Here is a 21,958-nt window from a genome sequence, read left to right as displayed (position 1 = left end):
TAAGATGGGGATGCTTTCATAACCCACCTCATAGGATTGTTCTGAGGAGCCAAGGAGCTAATGCATGTATCTTGTGAGTTCAGGGCCTGGCACAGGAAGAGCTCCATAAATTTAAATGATTATGCTGAGGCCAAGGCTGCCAGCGGGATGCCTGGAGCCTCAGAGACCATTCTGCTCCCCATCAGAAACTGCCAGGCATGGCTACGAGGGAAGAGAATATGGACAGTGGAGGTGGGGGAGCCTTCCCACCGCTGCACTGGTGCCCAAGCCTCTGAGGATGGCTGAAGTGGATGGGGGTGCACACACCTCCCTGAAGATGCTTCTGCCACCCGCTGCAGCCATCCTGACTCATCTCCTCCACCCAGGGCTCACCCACCCATCACCCTCAGCTCAGAGCTCGAAGGATGGGGCTGGAGATTGGACTGGTTGTCTCTCCCCAGGCCCCACCTGAACAGCAGTGGGCACCCGCACAGCCAGTGGGAGAGAAGCAATTTCCTCAAGTCAGAGGGAGGGACAGGGACAGGAATCCCAGAAAGAGGGCAGAGCTGGGCAGGGCAGAAGACTTAGGGGCCTCAGGGGGCCAGGAAATCCTGCTGGGTAAAATGTCACCAGCCATCAGACCTGCACACCCTCAAGGACCCTGGAGAGCGCCAGGTCATGGCCAACTCACACACCCAGAGAAAAGAAAACGAATAAGCCGGGGCACACCACGGTGCACACAGAGACATGCTCAGAGGACCACAGGTAACCACACAGACGTGTGCAGACACAGTGATCCAGCAACACGCCCTCCAGGGACCCACGTGTACAGATGCACACACGCGCACAGGTGTGCCTCACTGTGCCTGTCTGCCTGTCACTCCCCCCCAAGCTCTTGCTCTCTACCAGTCATCTAATTGGCAGGGTCCCCCAGGTGCCCATACCTGATGCCACCCAGCCTTGGTAGGGCCCAGCTAGTGCACCCAGCATGACCCAGGAAGGAGGCTGACAGCCCTGGATCTGAACTAGGGAAGGGGGTGGAACACCAGCCAGCCCGGAGATCAGGAGCAAGTTCAGAACCCAAACCAGGTCTCAGGCCAGGCTCCCCAGAGCACAATCCTTGCCTTGGTGTCCCACCTGCCTTGGGAGCCCCAATGGCCACTTGGCATTTTGAGAAGATAGAGTGGCATCTCTTTCTAACTTATCTATAAGGCCTAAAGCGTGGTGGCAAACACAGTAAAAAACAAAAAAAAACAAAAAACAATGACAACAACAAAAAGAAAGTGTAGCACGGCAGACTGAGATCAGACATGATCCAGAACTTCTCACTAGAGAAGCACCAAAGCATTGGAAAAGGTGTGGGCAAGAAGAGAGTGTCATCTGGCTCTTAAAAAAAAGGGGGAGGAGGGACTTCCCTCGTGGTCCAGTGGTTAGGGCTCTGCGCTTCCACTGCAGGGGACACGGGTTCAATCCCTGGTCAGGGAACTAAGATCCTGCATGCCGCAGCATGGCCAAATAAAATAAAATAAAATAAAAAGGGAGGAGATGGGTAGGCTGGCATTACTGATTGCCCCTCCTTTTTCTTTTACTAAACTTATTAAAAACAAAAGGAGTCCCAAATTACAGAGGTCAGAGGAGTCTTTAAATGACTGTAAATGAAGACAGTAGCTGTTGCAACCGCCCAGCCTAGGCTAGGTGTGACCTTGCCTGAAGGCAGAAGGATGGACACCATGACCTTTGTATTGCCAGCCTGAGCTGCCCCTGCATAAGCAAGAGGCAGCTGGACACCTTCCCCCATGTACGACCTCCCTCTGGGGAGGGCCACGTTGCCCAGAGATGGGAGAGGATAGGAAGACAAGGGTCACCGCGGTACCATGGCAACGGGTCTTGGCAGAGGTGCATCCTCGCCTTCTCCAATCACCGCTCACGACGGGACCCAAGTATTTGCTGACAGCACCTCACCTGCCAACGTGGGTGGTGGCCCAGGAGGAGCAGGTAGATGCACTGGAAAAAGGAAGAGGAGGGAGCTTATAGGTACTGTACCCTGAAGTAGGATACCTGCCCCGGCTTATGCCCTAGGGCCCCCCCAACTAATCCTCAACCAGTGCTGTCCCTTCCCTCACACCACCTCGTCGCTCTCCCACCGGCCCAGCCTGTCCCTGCCACTCCAGACACCCCCCAATCCTCGACTCACTCCACAGCCCCGGTTCTGCCATCATTCTGGGCCACTCTCTGCCAACCTGCTCTCCCCTCCCTTCCTGTTCATTTTCTCTCACCCTTCCCCACCCCTGTGCCCTGTCCTCCCCACTGACTGTGGCCCAGACCAGTGCCCATGACCATCTGGCAGCTCCAAACGCCAGCATCTGCCCTCTCGCCACCCGTCCTTTAAACACCTGCTTCCGAGCTGCCTGTTCCCCTCGCCCCTCTGCCCACCCTCCAGGCTCCCATGTCCTCCAGGGGACACAGCCCAGGGAAAGGCACATATGAGCAGCTGGCATTGTTGTCTCCAATCCATAGAATGCGAAGCAGAGCCGTTCAGGGGTTCTGGGAGACTGGGCCGCAGCTCCAGGAGGAAATGACCAGGTCAGGCATCCGGCCCCTGAGCCCAAGAGTCTCTGACTAGGAGGAGGTCACCTAATCCAGCCCCCTCCTCCACTTAAGTGAATGAATATCTGGGCCACCCAGAAGGTGCTGTCTTCCCAAATATACGGAAATATTCCATTCACAGAGCTCTCGCTATGGACCCATCACCATGTTCAAAAACTTGATAGTATTTTATTTAATTCCCATAACCCCCAGATAAGGAAACTGAGGCTCAGAGAACATAGGAAATTTGCCCAAGGTCACGCAGTGTCGGTCACCCCAGGGCGTACTTCAGACACTCTCGGTCCCACTTCCTACTCCAGCGACTTCTGCAATGACCGGTTCCCTGCAGGCTTTGAGAGCAGCCACATGGCAATGCTTCTTCGAGGACCCAGCGGGACCGTCTTTGAAGCCGCAGTGCGGGGTGCCCACACGAACCCACTGGGGCCTCACACGTAAGGCCTGGAAGCATGTGGGAGTTAATGTCCACGGACGGAACAGAGCTGACGGATGAACACGTCCCTGTTTCTCTCCCCAGCCGGGCAGTTCTGAAACGCATCCCTTAAGGCTTCTCAGGAGACCTCCCAGGACAGAGCGGTAGTAAGATTAAAAAGAATGCATCCTCGGGTTCTGCTCTGGGGAAACACAGGTGGAAACACAGACAGTGGTGGGGCTGGGATTCAACCCAGGTCTGCTCCGCTGCTGCCACCACCATCCATGCTGGGGTCCCCTTCCCTCGAGGTTCAAGTCATTCTGAACCACAGTGGCTCAGCCACACTTGATCCAGACAGGATCCTGGTCGGCGTGGGGACGGGATGCCTGCAGCAGCAAGGTCATCTTCTCTGGAACTGAGGCCACCTCCCGATAAATCGCCTCACAGCCTGGGCTGAGCGGGGTTCCCAGCTAGCTGTGCCCTGGCCCTACTCAACTTTAGCGTCCGCCTCTGCCCAGAAATTTGGTGACTCTAAGTCCCCCATCCCATCCAATCCTCCCCACACCCTGCCCCCCGCCCTCCATTCCTCAACATCCTAGAAAGGAGGAGGAACCTGAGGTCGTTTCTGGAAGCCTGAGCATCCAGGTCTAGAAGATACCCACCCTGCCCCACACTTAGAAAATCCAACACACTCGCTTGGAGGTGAGGGCAGAGCTTCCCCCAACTCCTGCCCAGGTCTCAAAGACATGCTGGGACTTTCCAGGGGGAAAACACTGCTGGGGACCTCACATGCCCTGAGTCACTCCCAGCCTCCCAGCCCCAGGCAGCTGTGAGCTCTCTGTTTACTCCTCACTCTGCAGCAGGAAGAACGGAGTGGGGCGGTGCCTTCTCCCCTCTCCATGGGAAACTGAGGCGCGTGGGGCTTAAGGGACAGCCCCAGGGTCACAAAGCATGAAAAGAACCAGAGGGCCCTGGCGCCCAGCCCAGGACAACCCTATTATTCCCTATGGAGGCTGCTCCAATGGGGGCCACACAGCAGAGGCAGATCCCCGCCTTCAGAGCCCAAACCCCACTTGCATATAAATGCCCTTTGGTTTCTTAAGAAGGCTGTAGAGGAGCTATAGAAAACAGATGAGGAGAAAGAAGGACGTGCCCCTGAACCAGCTCCAGGTCAGGACACCCAGCATGCCCTGGACCCCCACCCAAGGCAGGCACCCCACGCTCATCCACCCAGGGCCTCCAGAAACGAGCATCAGGCTGATCCTGGCCCGGCCCCAAAGGTCCACAAAGGCTTCTCACACAGCACCCCACCATCCTCTCCCCTCCCTGCAACAGGCACAGGTTGGAGTGGGCATGGGGTGGGGTTTATGTCCTTTCGGAAAAAAACAAACCAACCCAGCCTAGCTACAGGGTCCTCCTGGGGGTCCTGGCTTTTTCCTCTCGCCACCACCTGTAAACACCCCACCTCTGAGCTCCACCTCGGTCAGCTACACACTCCATACAGGATGTGTGTGCGCCATGACCCACCCGTAGGGGTGTCTGAGGACAGTCACCCCACCTCCCAAACAACCCACTCCGCTGAACTGTTCTGTGGAATCGCAGCGCAGGGCTCACACGCGTCCACACGAGCTGATTTCTCTTTGCAAACACCTGCAATTGCACTCACAACATACACCCCAATTCCACCCTGGGTTCAGTCCCACCCCGGACTCGCGTCCTGATCCCTGCTGACTACGGGATTACCACCCAGCCCCGAATCCGCTGACCTTCTGTGAAGCCGGCGCCCGGGGCTCACTCCTCGACGTGGACGGAATGGCAACAGTCTGTCGCGGCAGCTCTCTCGGCCCGTGTGCCCGCGGCGGCGGCGGCGTCCCCCTTCTCCATCCGGCGGCGAGCCCCCTCCTCCTCGGCGACGGGCTGCCCTGGCCGCCCGCCCCGCCGCGCGCACCGTCACCGCGGCGCGCACGCGCGCACCCCGGCCGCGGCTCGCCGGGCACAAAGCGGCTCCCCCTGCCCGCCGCCGCCGTCGCCGCCACGCGCACACCTGGCAGTCGCGCCCCAGCCGCCGGAGCCGCGCTCGCCGCGGGAAAGCCCGCGCCTGGCCGAGGCGGGGCCCTCCTGCCGCCCTCCACGACGCCGCCGCCTGGGTCTGCGCGCCGGTTCCGGCAGTGCCCACCCGATTCGCCCCGCGCCGCAGCCGCGTAGCTGCCGGAAAGTGGGGGGGAGACGGAGGGGCGGGCACGAGCGGCAGGAGAGGGCGCGGGGGCGGTGGGGGGCCGATACGGCGAGTCCGGGGTGCGGCGCCCGCGGGATGCTCCAGTCGCCGCCGCCAGGGGACTGCCCGAGGCGGCTCCTCGGGAACAAAGGCGCGGGGAGGGGCAGGCGCGCCCAAGGGACCCAGGGGAGCGGAGGGGACAGCCCACCGGCCCACAGAAGTTCCTGGAGAATGGGGCCTGGGCCGGTGGGGAACAGAGGTGAGGAAAGATCTGCGGGTCCCTGGTGGATTGAGGAAGACACCGGGGCTCTCGCCAGCTCTGCGTGCGGTGGGGATGGAGAGGGGGTTCAGTGCTATCTGGACTTGGAAGTGGGAGGTTTCAGGGACTGCCAGAGTCGTCGTCCCCCCCCCCCACTACCCCCCCGCCTTCGACTTGGCAGCCGGGAGCTTTCATTCATTCGCTGCACAGCCATCCTCCCAGCTTTGGCCAAACCAAGGGTGTTCCTGAACTTGAAGGGGTTGAAGGCAGGAAGGGTGCCCTAGGGAGCCTTTGAGACGCTTGAGTCTTCCTCCCTAACCTCCACGGAGGGCGGCCTCTGAATATGGCTTGCACATCTCAGTGATGGAAAGCCCAGTCCCTCAGGGGGCAGCCCACGCTGTATTCGGGCAGCTCTAAATGTTAAAAAGCCCTCCACTTAATTGCATGGAAATCTGCATCCTTTCCATCTGCTGGCCATGGCCTCACTCTGCTCTGGCCACAACAGCTTCCTGCTTCTGGAACATAGATAGGGCCTTGTTAACTGCTGTTTCACTTCCCATCTCCTGTGCCCCTCCCCAGCCTTTATGCAACACCCCTCACCAGCAGCTTCTCCATAGGTCTGCCCCCTGAGTCCTTCAGAACTCAGCTCAAATGTCACCTTCTCAGAGAGGCCATCCACCTCTTCCAAACTCCCCACACACCCACTGGTCACTCTTTATCTGATGCTCTGTTTCAGTTTGTTCAGTACTCTGGTCATCTCACAAGATATTCTCTTGTCTATGCGTCTATAGTCTGTCTCTCCCACTAGAATGTGTGTCCCTTGGAGGCAGGACCCTTGTCTTCCTTAAGACCAGGCATCGTAACCCCAGGGCCTGACCTGGAGCAGGGTGGCAAGCAAAAAGGAAGGCGGGTGGCCAACCCACCCTCTGAGTCCCTTCAGCAGCTTAGCCCATCACCCCAAAATGTAAGCTGCTCAGCCATTCAAGGGTAACGTCAGCATGGTATTAGCAGAAGAACGTGCTCAATCTCTGTCCACGAAATAAATGAGGAAATGACAGAGCATTCCTCTTAGTCTGAGACAAAATAGCACTTTCCTCCTCAGCTCTGGACTCTGCCCTGAGCTCTTGCAGCCCCAAGACACGAGCATTTTCTTAAAACATGGGGCCATACCCAAGCTTCTGGTCAACTGGAACCTCTCAGACAGCTGATCCCCTCAGCCTGCTGCCCAGGTGCAGACAAGATTGGAGGCCAAAATAGACTTCTCCTTTATTTCTGTTAAACTGTACCTTCTAGACTTGGACCTGGACTCCAAGCCTCCAGGGCACTTCGGGTCCAACTGTGCCATCTTGTCCGTTGGGACGGTGCCCAGGTTCCTGCCATCGGCAATGTCCCCGGCATGCTGTCTACATCCTTCCTCACCAAGTCCCTCATGAACACACTGAGCAGACTCAGCAAGGGCAGCCCACTCATCAGCCTCCCTAGCTGTGCCCTCCCCCAGCCCACATTCCTCTGTGTCACCTGCAGGCTTTGATGGGAAGAAAAGAACAATTTCTTGCTGAAACTCAGAACCACTGTCTCCTGCTTTACCACCCCCAGCCTACCTTCTAGTCTAGAAGACTAATCAGAAAAGCAAATAAGCTTCCCCCAGCAGGATGGGTTCCCAGGGAATTCACTCACTGCTGCTGGCCCTCTATCTCTTTCTTTTCTAAGTACCCCCAAACCATCTCTTTAATAACAGACTCTGAAACCTGACCAGGAATGATGCTAAGCTCACTTATTTATGGTTCGTGAACTTATTTCCTCTGCGCTGATAAAAATTACCCTCGCCATCTCCCACTTTGGGGCCCACGCCACATCCTCTGAGAGGCAGTGCGCGTAGTGGTTGCAGGCACTGCCACTTACCCTGCGCCTCAGCTTTGTCATCTGATAAATGGGGAGTACAGCACCTAGATCATAGCACTGTCATGAAGATTAAATCAATTTATGCCTGCAAAGCATTTACAACGTGACGCATAATAAACACACAGAAGTTAGTACAACTTTTGTGATATAAGAATAATAGTGGAAAGAGACAGCGCCGGGGCAAGTGAGAGCCGGACGGGCACTGGGCGACTCTGTGCCTCGCGGAGGAAAAATAATTAAGCGTGGGCAAAGGAGATCCTAAGAAGCCAAGAGGCAAAATGTCATCACATGCGTTCTTTGTGCAAACTTGCCGGGAGGAGCACAAGAGGAAGCACCCAGATGCTTCCGTCAACTTCTCAGAGTTTTCTAAGAAGTGCTCAGAGAGGTGGAAGACCATGTCCGCTAAAGAGAAAGGAAAGTCTGAAGACATGCAGAGGCGGACAAGGCCCGTTATGAAAGAGGAATGAGAACTTCTATCCTTCCTAAAGGGGAAACAAAAAAGAAGTTCAAGGATCCCAAGGCACCCAAGAGGCCTCCTTCGGCCTTTTTCTTGTTTTGTTCTGAGTGTCGTCCAAAACTCAAAGGAGAACATCCTGGCCTATCCATGGGTGATGTTGCAAAGAAACTGGGAGAGATGTGGAAAAACACTGCTGCAGATGACAAGCAGCCTTAGGAGAAGACGGCTGCTAAGCTGAAGGAAAAGTACGGAAAGGATATCGCTGCAAACCGAGCTGAAGGGAAGCCTGATGCAGCAAAAAAGCGAGTCGTCAAGGCTGAAAAAAGCAAGAAAAAGGAAGAGGAGGAAGATGAGGAAGATGCAGGGGATGATGATGAATACGTCGGTTCCAGCGCAGTTTTTTTTTTCTTGTCTATAAAGCATTTAACCCCCCTGTACACAACTCACTCCTTTTAAAGAAAAAAATTGAAATGTAAGGCTGCGTAAGATTTGTTTTTAAACTGTACAGTGTCTTTTTTTGTATAGTTAACACACTACCGAATGTGTCTTTAGATAGCCCTGTCCTGGTGGTATTTTCAATAGCCACTAACCTTGCCTGGTACAGCATGGGGGTTGTAAATTGGCATGGAAATTTAAGGCAGGTACTTGTTGGTGCACAGCACAAATTAGTTATATACGGGGATGGTAGTTTTTTCATCTTCAGTTGTCTATGATGCAGCTTATACGAAATAATTGTTGTTCTGTTAACTGAATACCACTCTGTCATTGCAAAAAAAAGAAAAAAAGTTGCAGCTGTTTTGTTGACATTCTGAATGCTTCTAAGTAAATACAATTTTTTTATTAAAAAAAAGAATAATAGTTAATTTTTTGAGTGCTGAGTCACAGAGCTATAGCAGCTTCCTCTTCAAGCCTCCTGGGAGGTAGCCTTCCCAGGTATGAGATGAATAACTCCATCCTTCCTATCTTATGATTGCTTCCCTCCGCCATGGACTCAACTGGGCTCCTGTGACTCTGAAGAGCATTCTTGTTCTTTGGCTCAAAAAAGGTTAGCCTCAAGCCACCTGCATGGGCAGGAGGTCCCACCGTCCTCTTCTTCCCCGGCTGTTATCTTGGGCGGGTATAGCTGGCCCACATCAGTCTTGGAGCTAGCTTCCCTTCCAGCCTTCCTACCGGTGAGCCTGCATTATGTTCATTTGTCCTTCATCTGGTTCCTGATCAATGAGCTCCTTCTCTGGGCTAGGACCTCGGGATACAGAAGAGGGAAAAGGCCCTGCCCTCATGGACCTCACATTCCGGGGGAGCCACAGACAATGAACAAATAGGCAAATAAGATAACGTCAGGTCGTGGAGAGCTTTTGACGAAAGGAAAGGAGGTGAGGAAGAAGCTGCTTTACGTCAGATGGTGCTTGGCTCACAACAGGGCTTTGCACGTTGCCTGAAACTGATTCCGACCACGTGCCCTTCGTGTCTGTGCTTCGCCAGCGTGTTCCCAGGACAGCCTCCTTCTCTGTCCCTGCAAGCATTCACAACCATACATTCAGGATCGCATCACCGCGCCCTTCCTGATACTCTTGCCTCAAGCTCTAGCGCCGTTTCGGTCTTTTCTCTGCATGATCTGAAATCTGCCCTCTAGAGTTTAGGGAATTTGTCTACCCTCCCATTTCCTGAACATCAAGAGTTCCCAGGTGGCCTGAGTCACCTTTCCCAGGGTTCCTGTCACGTCACATCATCATCCAATTAATTCTTCCTCTTTGGGCAGAACTGGATCCAGAATACCTGTCCCCTCACTGCTTCCTGTACCTTCAGAAATCGTCACTGAGACAAGAGGGAGCACACGCACTGCTCTTAGCTAAACAGGACTCCTGGCAGATGTCTGGGTAGGTGAAGTCTCCCATCATCTCTGAACCTTATTCCTGGGGCCGGTTTGGGGAGATGCGGTAAGAGCATGGTCCCTGTTCTCTTGCTGGCCAGCACATGGTGTACCCCCAAATGACATCACTTCCATTCTTCTTTTCCACCCCTGGGAGGAAAGACCTGTTCATTCTTGCCTTCAAGGGGCCTGCTAATTTAGAAGCTGGTGCAAAGAAGTTTTGATGGGGAAAGTGGGAAGAAAGGTCCTGGGTCAGGTCTAGCAGAAGCCTTGGGAAGGGGTGTGGCAGCAGCAGGGCTCCCGGGGATATCTCCATCGAGACTGCTAACACGGCTCATGTCTGTCCGCAGTGTGGAGGAAGAGTGGGCGGGAAGGAGCCTGGGAGCAGGAAGCTGGGTGCCCCTCACCTGGACTCAGGATCCTAGCTGGGTTCTCTGGCATGGCGGAGGAGAGCGACAAGAAAGGAAGGGCTGGCTCTACCCAGGTCAAAGCAGGGACTGCCCAGCAAATATGCCAGCCACTCTCCCTCTTAAAGAGGAACCAGCGGGACTTCCCTGGCAGTCCAGGGGTTAAGACTCTGCGCTTCCACTGCAGGGGACACAGGTTCTAGCCCTGGTCCGGGAATTAAGATTCCCACATGCCACACGGTACGGCCAAAAATATAAAATAAAAGGAACCAGTTGATGATCTCCAGGCATCGTTTCACTTGAGATTCATGATCTTCCTGATAGAAGGCAGGGAAAATATGATCATACCCATTTTACGGAGGAGAAAGCAAAGAAAATGATTTGCCTCAAATCACTCAGTGCATTCTAGGCTTGACAAGCACCCCGGCTGACAGACTCTTTCAAAGACCCTGCAAGGCCTCTTTGCCACTGAGGACTGTGGTTCCCCACTGGGAGTTTATGGACCAGTGTGGGATTGCTATATAATAAGTACCAACTGGAGGGGCCTGGACGAAGGATGAGAGTAAGGGCAGTGGGTCCCCTTACCTGGAGGGAGACTCAAGGTCGGCACGGCTGAGGATGTGATGCTGCTGGGGGCTGTAGAGCCACTGGAAGGCTGTCAGTGTCCTCTCCTCAATTCGGAACCGCCCTTCCTGCACATACCTGCAGGTGAGACAGGAGAGAGTGAGGAGGTGGGCAGGCGGGGCTCTGCAGGGATCCTTTGGGAGTTGGCCCTACTTGCTAGTAAATGATAGATGAGAGGTACCTGTCCCCAAATATACCCCCTGCTCGTCTGCCAGAAAGTCCTGTTTCCAGAGAGCCGCCGTTAAAATTCCCTGAAGAAGAGGCAGCTACAGGGAGCAGGTTTCAACTCAATAGATGGAAAAACTTTTTACAAGTTAGTTGTCTGGGACTTCCCTGGTGGCACAGTGGTTAAGAATCTGCCAAGGCAGGGGACACGGTTTCGATCCCTGATCCAGGAAGATCCCACAGCCAGGGAGCAACTAAGCCCGTGCGCCACAACTACTGAAGCCCACGCGCCTAGAGTCCGTGCTCCGCAACAAAGAGTAGCCCCCACTCGCCGCAACTAGAGAAAGCCCACACATAGCAATGAAGGCCCAATGCAGCCAAAAATAAATAAACTAAATAAATAGATTTATTTTTAAAAAGTTAGTTGTCTGGGGCTTCCCTGGTGGCACAGTGGTTGAGAGTCCACCTGCCAATGCAGGGGACGCAGGTTCATGCCCCGGTCCGGGAAGATCCCACATGCCGCGGAGCAGCTGGGCCCGTGAGCCATGGCCGCTGAGCCTGCGTGTCCGGAGCCTGTGCTCCACAACGGGAGAGGCCACAACAGTGAGAGGCCCGCGTACCGCAAAAAAAAAAAAAAAAGTTAGTTGTCTGAAGTTGAAAGGAGTCACTTGGAAGGAGTGAGTTCCCTGTCACCAGAGGTATGTAAGCAGAGGCTTGGCAGGGGATTCAAGCATCAGACAAGTGTCCATTCTCCAAGCCCTTTATAAGACTGAGACATTGGATTTCTTAAGTTCACAGCAGGAGAAAGTCTGCTCTGGAGTGGGGGTCATGAGTCAGATGTCAGGATTAGATCTTCCAGAACCTCAAGGGTCACTCACAGGGTCCCAGCCACCCTCTGGATCGACAATCAGCCCAGAGCAAGGATCGGGGAAGCTGAACTGGGCAAGGTGAACACGAAAGGATCTCACCCACCCTGGCCACCCATTCCTGTAGAATCATAAATCTGTCCATTAATTCAGTATTTATTGAGTGCCCACGACAATGAGCAAAAGATACATAATCCTGCCATCCTGGAGTTTACAGTTTTGTGGGGAGAGAAGCCATCAAATAATCACATGAACAATATATCATTTAAACAGGCCCTCTCATACATTGCCCATGGGATTGTCAATTGGTACAAGCCCTCTGCTGGATAGCCTGACAACATCTGTCTAAATTATACATGTAATTCCTCTGTAATCCAGCGATCCCCCTTCAGAGAATTTATCTACAGATTCTAGCATGTTGGACAAGGTAATCCGTGGCACTGTTTAATAAATAAATAAAATAAAATAAATTTATATTAAAAAACAATGTATCCTGGAGCTCTTTGCATGATAGCACACAGAGAGTGCCCTCAATTAAAACACTTTTTTAAAAAATATTTATTTATTTTTATTTTTGGCTCCGTTGGGTCTTCGTTGCTGCACACGGACTTTCTCCAGTTGCAGCAAGCAAGGGCTACTCTTCATTGCGGTGCGCGGCTTCTCATTGCGGTGGCTTCTCTTGATGCGGAGCATGGGCTCTAGGTGCGTGGGTTTCAGTAGTTGTGGCACATGAGCTCACTAGTTGTGGCTCGCGGCTCTAGAGCACAGGCTCAGTAGTTGTGGCGCACGGGCTTAGTTGCTCCCCGGCATGTGGGATCTTCCCAGACCAGGGCTCGAACCCATGTCCCCTGCATTGGCAGGCGGATTCTTAACCACTGTGCCACCAGGGAAGCCCCAGGATACGTTGTTAAGAGAATAAAAATCAAGTGCAGAAAGGGCAGTATGTGTACTTTATGTTTAAAAAGGGGGAGAGAATAAAGTAGGAATTCCTATTTGCTTATCTTCATATGTAGAAATTCTGGAGACACAAAAGCTAATAAAAGTAGTTACCTGGGTGGGGGTAAGGGAGAGCTGGGGGAATGGTGGGGATGGGGGAGTGACTTTTTAACAGTGTGTCTTTTTATACAGGAGAGGTATTACCCATTATTCCAAATGTTTAATTGTGTGTGTGTGTCCGTGTTATGAAATTACAAACTGCAATAAAGTGCTATGAAAAGAGAAAGTTGTGCAGGTGCTCTGATATTGCCCGATGGGGCACAGGCTATCTGCTGGGGGAGGAGATTTCCCAGAATGCAGGTTGCTGGAGGGCAGAGGGCTTTCATTGCTCCTATGATCTCCCAAACCAAAACGTCTGGTCCCCGCCTGTCTCCCTTCACTCTCTTCGATATGATCTGATGGGCATTTCAGTAAGATCATCCTGGTGGAAAAAGAGCAAGGTAGCCAGGTTAGATGTTCCTGGAGGGGTCCAGGTGGGACAGTGTTGGTTTGTACAAGGGATAGTGCTGGAGATGGAGAGAAATGGGAGGACTCAAGTGAGCGAAGGAGGTAGTGTCCACTGGTCCAGGGGATGGATTGGACATGGGTGAAGGGGAGACAGACAACAAAGTTGTTCCTGAGTTCCTGGTTTGTGCGGGCATCTGGCTGCAGTGCCATTCAAGCTGGACAAGGACAAGTTTGGGAGGGAAGATCCTGACTTTATGACTTCAGTTTGGGACATGACCTTCCTCCATGACCTACTTCCTGCCCCAAGATGACTCCTGTCCTATAAAACCTGGCTCAAAACTTGTCTCCTCCTCCAGGAAGCTTGCCCTGATTAATCCCATCCTATTCTGAGGATGAGTTTCTATGCCTTTCCCCATCCTTGGGCTCCTCGATATGCGCTCCCCCTCCTTGCCATAGCCCCCCCTCCTCTCCCCGACTCCCATTTCCCCAAGGCAGGTGTAAGGGACTGTCCTCCACTCTTTGCAGACACCCTGACCTGGATTCTACTTCCCAGCTTCAGGTGACTGATTTTTCCACTGTGAGTCCCTGAATCCTCATCTGTAAAATGGGAGTACTAATAACACCCACTCTGAAGGGTTGTTAAGATGATTAAATGAGATCATGCCAGGGAAGCTTCTGTCACATGGTCATCATTATCTCCTTTCCTCCCCACCATCCCCATCAGTCCTCACCAGTCACTGGCTTTACCTGCTTCACCAACGACAGACAAACCCACTCCCTGCACTCTCTCCTCCAAGCTGCACATCAAACCCCTCAGAACTGGTGGATCCCATTTTAGAGATGAGGAAAAGAGGCTCAGGGGACGGAAGTGAACTTGTCCAAGGTCACACATCCAGGAAGCAACAGAGGCAGGCCTTCTCTGCACCTTCAGCCCCTGGCATCCAGTTCCCTCCGTGCACACACACATCCTTTCCTCCTCCATACCAGCCCCCACTTCCCAACACAGATCTTGTCAGCTCCTCCCCTGCCCAAAAAGGTTAGTGGTTTCCCACTACATATCAACTGTCCTCCAAACAGCTCACCTGAGAGGTTTAATTCTTCCCCACTTTGCTCCCGGCCAGCCTTTCCCACCGTTACATGCCCCCCCACCCCTGCCCACATTCACGCATACAGACCCCTGCATTCCCCATCTGTTTGTCCTTCTCCAGAGACGCCCTGCCTTTTCTTACCTCGGAGCCTTTGCTCAGGCTGTGCTCAGATCTCAGTCACCCTCCCTCCATCTGAGTCTTGCCCTACCCCACCCCAACTGCTCAAACCACACTGCCTCTAAAAATCTGTCCCCACGCCCCCAGCCAGAATCCGAAGTTGCTCCCAGGTTCCAGGGATGCTTTGCTTAACCTTGATCACAACGTTGCTCTCTGCCCGCGTGAGTTATTTATGTGCCTGTCTGTCTCCCTGCTAGAGTGCAAAGACTGTGTCTGATCTTCTCTGAAATCCCTGCCACACCCTCACCCAACATCCTGTTCGACTGAGCCAGTTTCCATAAAAATCACAACAGCCACAGTGATCAACTCACTACGTTCTTGGGCAGTTTCTTCCACAGAATGCTCTGACACAGATGATCTCCATTAATGAATCCAATTGTTAACTTAGTAAGTGTATTTGCTGCACTGCACTTCATTAAATATAGGAAAACCAGAACACCATCCATCCCCAAATATCTTCCCTATTAATCTGTTTTGTACCTGAAATTCTATTGAACAGTACACAGAAGGAGATTAACTACTGCAAAGGGTCAACCTTGTAAGGCACGAGCAGCCATTAAAACTTCAGCAAGGGGCTTCCCTGGTGGCACAGTGGTTAAGAATCCACCTGGCAATGCAGGGGACACGGGTTCGAGCCCTGGTCCGGGAAGATCCCACATGCCGCGGAGCAACTAAGCCCGTGCGCCACAACTACTGAGCCTGTGCTCTAGAGCCCGTGAGCCACAACTACTGAAGCCCTTGTGCCTAGACCCCGTGCTCTGCAACAGGAGAAGCCACCTCAATGAGAAGCCCACGTACCGCAATGAAGAGTAGCCCCTGCTCGCCGCAACTAGAGAAAGCCCACGCACAGCAACCAAGACCCAATGCAGCCAAAAATTTTAAAAATTAAAAAAAAACACTTTAGCAAGGACCAGCTTCTCAGATTATCCCTGGAAAAGTAGGCATCAAGACATGGGCATAGTCAGGGACATTTCAAAAGGAATGAGAAAAGGGGGGGGAGGGGTAGAAGTTGCTCATAGTAAGAGTCCCCCAGTTGTGGAGATGGGTGACACCTCCAGGAGGATGCAACCCATCACCAAAAGAGAGAAGGGTCAGGCACTTTAGAGGTTACACTTATTTTTTCAGTTGAACACTGGGGAAGGTCAGGCAGGCATCGAAACCTGAACCTTGAAAACATTTTGCTAAGTGAAAGAAGCCAGTCACAAAGGACCACATACTGTAGGATTCCATTTATATGAAATGATGTCCAGAATAGACAAATCCAGAGAGCGAGAAAGGAGATGAGCGGTTGTTTAAGGCTGGGGGAGGGTGGGGTGGGAGGAAATGGAGGAGAGGGACTGCTGAAGGTTATGGGATTTCTCTGGGGGATGATGAAAATGTTCTAAAATTGACTGTGGTGATATTTGCACAACCCTGTGAATATATTCTCACTGAATTTTACACTTTGGGTAAGTTGTGAGGCACGTGAATTCCCATAAAGCTGTTGTTAAAATAAACAAATATCTAACAGTGCATACTGATATAAATAAGTGATTGAATAAATAAATGGGAAGGAAAGAGACAAATCTCGGGTGCGGAAGAATTCCAAACAATATATGGAAGCACTCTGTCCTCAAAGAGGTGAACCATAACTCCACTCTACTTAGACGTGGGCTTCACAGAGTAACTTCCTTCCAAAGAGTATACACTATAGAAAGGGGGAGGGGAGCAACTTTACAGTGGAGAAGACTGACAAATACTACCTCAGCCAGGTGATCAAAGTCAACGTCAACATTGATAAGCTATGTTGATAGTACGTATCCTTGATATGATGCATGACAATGGCACTCTATCCTCGTGGTCTTTTTCCCCCAGAACTCATGACCCCAATCTAATAATGAGAAAAACATCAGACAAATCCCAATTGAGGCACATTCTACAAAACATGACCAGGACTCCTTAACACTTTCAAAGTCATCAAAAACAAGGAAAGCCCAAGAAACTGTCACAGCCGAGAAGAAGAATTACATTAATTACTAAATGCAATGTGGTATCTGGATGGGACCCTATAACAGAAAAAGGACATAAGGAAGCTAAATAACCTATGGAACTTAGTCAAAATAATATATCAACATTGGTTCATTATTGTAACAAATGTACCATACTAATGTAAGAAGCTAATAATATGGGAAACTGGGTGTGGGGTATATGGGAACTCTTTGTACTATCTTCTCAATTTTTCTGTAAATCTAAAACTGTTCTAAGGACTTCCCTGGCAGTCCAGTGGTTAAGACTTCGCCTTCCAAAGCAGGCAAAAGATCGGGTTCGATCCCTGGTCGGGGAGCTAAGATCCCATATGCCTCATGGCCAAAAAATCAAAACATAAAAAAATAAAATAAAATAAAAACAGAAGCAATACTGTAACAAATTCAATAAAGACTTTTAAAATGGTCCACATAAAAAAAATCTTAAAAAAATAAAACTGTTCTAAAATATAAAATTTACTAAGAAATAAAAAAAGACATCTCCATGATAAAGAGCTTTTGCAGATTAATGTGAAAAAATATATATATAATGAGCAAATCAACATGGAAAAAAAGGACAAAGGAAACAAATGAGGAGTTTACAAAAATAGAAACACAAATGACCAATAAACATAAAAAAATCAACTTATATAAGAAATAAAAATTAAAACAACAGGGTTTCCCTGGTGGCGCAGTGGTTGAGAGTCCGCCTGCCCATGCAGGGGACACGGGTTCGTGCCCCGGTCCGGGAAGATCCCACATGCCGCGGAGCGGCTGGGCCCGTGAGCCATGGCCGCTGAGCCTGCGCGTCCAGAGACTGTGCTCTGCAACGGGAGCGGCCACAACGGCAAAAAAAAAAAAAAAAAATTCCCTAAAAGGTCATCAGTAGAGGCTAGACAAAGAAATTATGGTTCAACTTAGAATGGAATACTTTACAGTCAGTAAAAAGAATGTTGCCAGAGCACTTTGAAATGTTTTTCAAGTACTCACACAGCCTTAGCCTCTAGCCTCTGTCAGTTCCTTCTCCCAGATCTGAAGCCCCACCGCCATAAACTGGGCAACAGGCCCTCAGAAATAATCAGAAGCTAAAAAGTCATACATATCTAATAACGAGCTGAAGAACCCAACCAAATTCTAATTTAGTTTTTGGTACTTTATGGAGAGTTTGGAGGAGGAGCCTCCAAAGCAAGAGCTGCTCTAAAAGAGTAGGTAGACATCAGACATATTTGTTGCCCAATGAGTATTCACCACCCTCTCTCCCACTCAAAATTTTGTTGTTTGGGTGGAGTTAACCCCAGCCCCCAGTTCCCAGGATGAGCGCATGACCCAGCCTGGCCAATATGAGCAGTCCATCCCCCTTGCCATGGTGATTGGCTGAAGGATGGCCATGTGACCCAAAACAGGCCAATGGGATGACATTCTGAAACTTCTGCTAGAACCGCTGAGAAAGGGAAGCTGTCTTTCCCGGAGGGTTGTTCGTCTGGAGGGCTGCCTGCGGCTGCTGAGAGCCACCTTACTTCCACAAGGGAATAAAAAGGGAACAGAGAAAGGAGAGAGTAGGGCGTTATTTGGTGACATTATTTGAGCACGTGAATCCAGTTTTGCCTGAAACATGGAAAGTTCTTGGTGTTTTCATTTACATAAACCAGTAAATTCCCTTTTTCTCTTGAGCCAATTTGAATTGAGAAAACTGACTCAATCTGAAATCCTGGAAGCAGAGGCCAAGGCTGATCATGTTGGGAGTGTGCCATGGAGTTCAGAAGGTGTCTTGCCTTCAAGAGTGCTCCCTGCCAGGGCTTCCCTGGCGGTGCAGTGGTTAAGAATCCACCTGCCAATGCAGGGGACATGGGTTCGAAACCTGGCCCAGGAAGATCCCACATGCAGCGGAGCAACTAATCCTGTGTGCCACAACTACTGAGCCTGCATGCCATGACTACTGAAGCCCGCGCACCATGACTACTGAAGCCCGCTCGCCTAGAACCCGTGTTCCACAACAAGAGAAGCCACTGCAATGAGAAGCCCGCACACCACAAGGAAGAGTAGCCCCTGCCCACCGCAATTAAAGAAGGCCTACGCACAGCAACGGAGGACCCAATGCAGCCAAAAATAAATAAATAAATTTATTTTAAAAAAAGAAAAGAGTGCTGTCTGATCACTCAAGTCACATTTTCAGGACCTTCTCAGAGCAATGGGCTTTTTTAACCAGGAGTGAACCTAAAACCTATATTAGGTTACTAGGGACTTCCCTGGTGGTCCAATGGGTAAGACTCCGTACTCCCAATGCAGGAGGCCCAGGTTCGATCCCTGGTCGGGAAACTAGATCCTGCATGCATGCCACAGCTAAGAAGTCCACCTGCCATGACTAGAAAAAAAAGAAAGATCCCGCGTGCCATGAAGATCCCGCGTGCCGCAACTAAGACCCGGTGCAGCCAAAATAAATAAATAAAATAAATAATAAAAAACAAATAAATAAAAAAATTTTAAACCTAATTAGGGTACTAATAATGATTTATGCTTCATCAGGTTCAGCCCAAGATCCAGCCCAGACAGGCATCAGGGCAGAGAGAGTCAGAGCAGGAATCCAAGCTCTGCCCCTTTAACACTCTTCCTGTTTCCTCCTCCATGAAGTGAGGGAAGGAATCAAACTGCACAAAGTAATCTGGGAAGTTCTGGGGTCCTAGGGTGGTGCCTCCTTTCCAGGGAGAGGGCACTAAGTAACTCCCCACCAGATCTTCAAACAGATTAACTCTACTTTTATCTGATTTATGTACTGAGGTTTCATCTGAAGAGTAGCTCCACTGCTAAATAATAATTTTGATTATTTGGACTTTGATTCTTGGAACCCTTGAACAAAGGCGGGATGGGCTGAGCAGGCTGACCCACTGACCCCTCTCCTGCTCTGACATGCTGAGGTTTTTTTGACAAGGTGAACTTGGATGGGCAGCCAGGCCCTGTGTTCAGGAAATACGAAGCGAAACAGAGGAGTTAAGCCCCTGGGGAAGCCCTGAGTTCAAACCCTGACTCTGTCACTTGCTTGCTGGGTGACATTGATTAACCACTTTCCTTCTCTGGGCCTCAGTTTCCTCATCTGAAAGAGGGGGGTGCTAATGCCTTCCCCTGAGTATCACTGTGAAGAGTAACTAAATCAATGCCTGATTATGGTCGAGCCAGTAGGAAGTGCTCTGGAAGCCAGGTTGCTATTATTAACGATTTTATTGTTGTTCTTTGTATTCAGGCTACAGAATGTACCTGGTGAGAGGTGTTCCGGAATGCTACTTCAAAGATGCTCCTGGCCCTGGTTTGGGTGGGATGATTTGCGATGGGGAGGGGTCCCAGCCAGACATTCTTGGAGTCCTTCCAGGGCAGGAGTGGGCTGAGCAGGCTGCCCTGCATTCTAAGTTCCGCCAAGCAGAGGTCAGGCCCCTGGTTGAAACGGCCCTGAACATTCGGACAACAGGGACATGCGCCCAACCCCTTTGCGATGCGTCTGAAACCCTCTTGGCCTGCAGTCTCACCACCTGACACCAGCAGGCTCTGATTTCCCAGCCTGGGTAGGACTCGGTGGGGTAGGGGCAACCACCCACCTACACGGGGACCTCTTCCCTCCCTTCCTAGGCCCCCCTTCTCAAACACCCTATCCCCCAAGTGCCCACAACCACCGGTCCGCGTGTAGGTGAACTGAAGCACCTCCTTGAACAGAAGAGGTGAGAATTGTAGGTTGTGCCCTCTTGGGCGGGGCCCAGTCCTTGGCCGACCCCGAGCTGCAGAAGGAATGAGGGTAGGAGGGGGTACCCCACTGCACAAAGAGAGCTAAGGCGCGGGGAGGAAAGTGAGGAAACCCCGCAACGAGTCTGTAAGGAGGACCGGGGTCCCTCCAAAGCCTGACGTCAGGAACAGGGCCCAGGGTACCGGCGACGATCGCTCTGGAGAACCGCAAAGACCAAGCTCGGAGACGCCGGATGGGGATGACCAGGTAGCGCAGCGCCTCTCGTTAAACCCGGCCCCTCTGCCTCCGCACGAGAAGAAACTTCGGGCCAGCGCCCCCGCTCCTTCCCGCGCCCGGCCCAGCCCCAGCACGCGGGGCGCGAGGGTTCGCGCCCGCACCAGGCCCCGCGCCCCCCGGTGCTCACTCACCAGCGCACCAGCTGCCAGCGCTTCTCCCCCGGCGCCCGGCGACCCGTCATGCCTCCCGGCCGGCGCCAACTCCCTATCCGCCGCGGGCCTCACGGTGGAGGCGGCTCCGGCTGCCGCAGGCCAGTGCCGAGGGCGCGCTCCGCGGCGCGGGTCCGGCGGGCGGGGCGGGCGCGAGGCGACTCGGCCGGAGCCCAGGCGGTGCGGCCTGCAGCGCGCATCCCCCACGGGCGGCCGCCGGCCCCGCCCCTGGAGCCGGCCGGGGCTGGGTCACCGCGCTCCTCGCCGCGGCGGCGAGACCGCAGCCTGTCCGCCTCGCTGCCTTCACCCACGCCCCGCCTGCCCAGCGGCGCAGCAGAGCGGGCTTTCTGTGGAGCACGGGGACAGGAGTCAGGTTCTCCGAATTCCACTGTGACGGAAACCTGACTTGCTGAGTGACTCGAGAGGATTCACTTAATTCCTGTGCCTTACTTCCTTATGACACCTGTTCCATCTACCCAGACAGTTATGCATAAAAATAATTAAACTACTATAAATGCTTTACAGATGCGTCTTACAGATTATTGAGCTATTTTAAGGTAACAGTAATTAAAACAGTATGGCTTTGGTCCAGCACGCTGCCTGACCCTAGGATCCGCTCCAACCAGGCCTTCAAACTAGTTTCACCCCAGAACTTTAGTTTGAGTTGAGCAGAGACCAACATGGCCCACAGCGTCCTGGGAGCCTGGTTTGAAGGAGCTGAGTTTTAGAAATGTTTATAAACACAGAGATTGTCTGTACATTGCACAGTGCAATTCACCTGCCTCTCATATCACGACAATCCACATGCTTTGCAGGAGGGAAACTTCTGCAGAGAGGAGAAAATCTAGCTCCTGGTGTAGAGCCCCTGGGAGCTTATCTTCCCGTTAGGGACGGTGGACCCACGCTCAGGAGCATTGGAAAAGTTTCCAGCAGAGTCCAAATGCTACTGACATCTGTCACTATATCCATAGGCACCTTCCCCAGGGTGCAACAAAAATCAGGATTACATAAATCCTGAGAATCCTCATCTGAGCTTTCCACTAGGTCTCAACTAAAGAACTGACAGGAAGCAACAGGGAATGAAGAACTTAACCAATACAGAGGCATCATGTAAAAGAAAACAGAGAAGGAGATACAGACAAGATAGTTTGGCAGCTTGCCTTTGACCTTTAAATATAGTGTCTCGCATGAGGCTAGCAATTGCCTTTGAGTATCCTTTCCTTAAGCTTCCCCAACATAATTAACAAGGAAACCAAGGAAACAGAATAGAAGGTCTGAAAACATCCCCACCTGTGTGTATGTGTAATATATGTATTTCAAATTAGTGATGGATAT

General features: G+C 51.9%; 1 protein-coding gene and 1 pseudogene across 1 annotated transcript in view; one reads left to right on the top strand and one right to left on the bottom strand.

The window, feature by feature from the left end:
* RAP1GAP2 (RAP1 GTPase activating protein 2) overlaps nucleotides 1-20,720 on the bottom strand; it is a 219,224-nt gene extending 198,504 nt beyond the window's left edge. Inside the window, exons 1-2 of the mRNA XM_027130672.1 lie at nucleotides 20,606-20,720; nucleotides 10,691-10,807 (exon numbers count right to left, since the gene is read on the bottom strand). Of these exons, the coding sequence (XP_026986473.1) occupies nucleotides 10,691-10,807; nucleotides 20,606-20,655 (167 nt within the window). The 5' untranslated portion in view covers nucleotides 20,656-20,720. The remainder of the gene's footprint in view (nucleotides 1-10,690; nucleotides 10,808-20,605) is intronic.
* LOC113632918 (high mobility group protein B1 pseudogene) lies at nucleotides 7,542-8,670 on the top strand (annotated as a pseudogene).
* Nucleotides 20,721-21,958: the final 1,238 nt, after the last annotated feature.

The sequence above is a fragment of the Aethalodelphis obliquidens genome, unplaced genomic scaffold (assembly GCF_003676395.1).
Source record: "Aethalodelphis obliquidens isolate GAN/ISIS:26980383/991018 unplaced genomic scaffold, ASM367639v1 scaffold38, whole genome shotgun sequence".
In the NCBI taxonomy this organism is placed as follows: Eukaryota; Metazoa; Chordata; class Mammalia; order Artiodactyla; family Delphinidae; genus Aethalodelphis; species Aethalodelphis obliquidens.
Note: the sequence above shows the minus strand (reverse complement) of the source record. Positions and strands in the feature narration are given on the sequence as shown.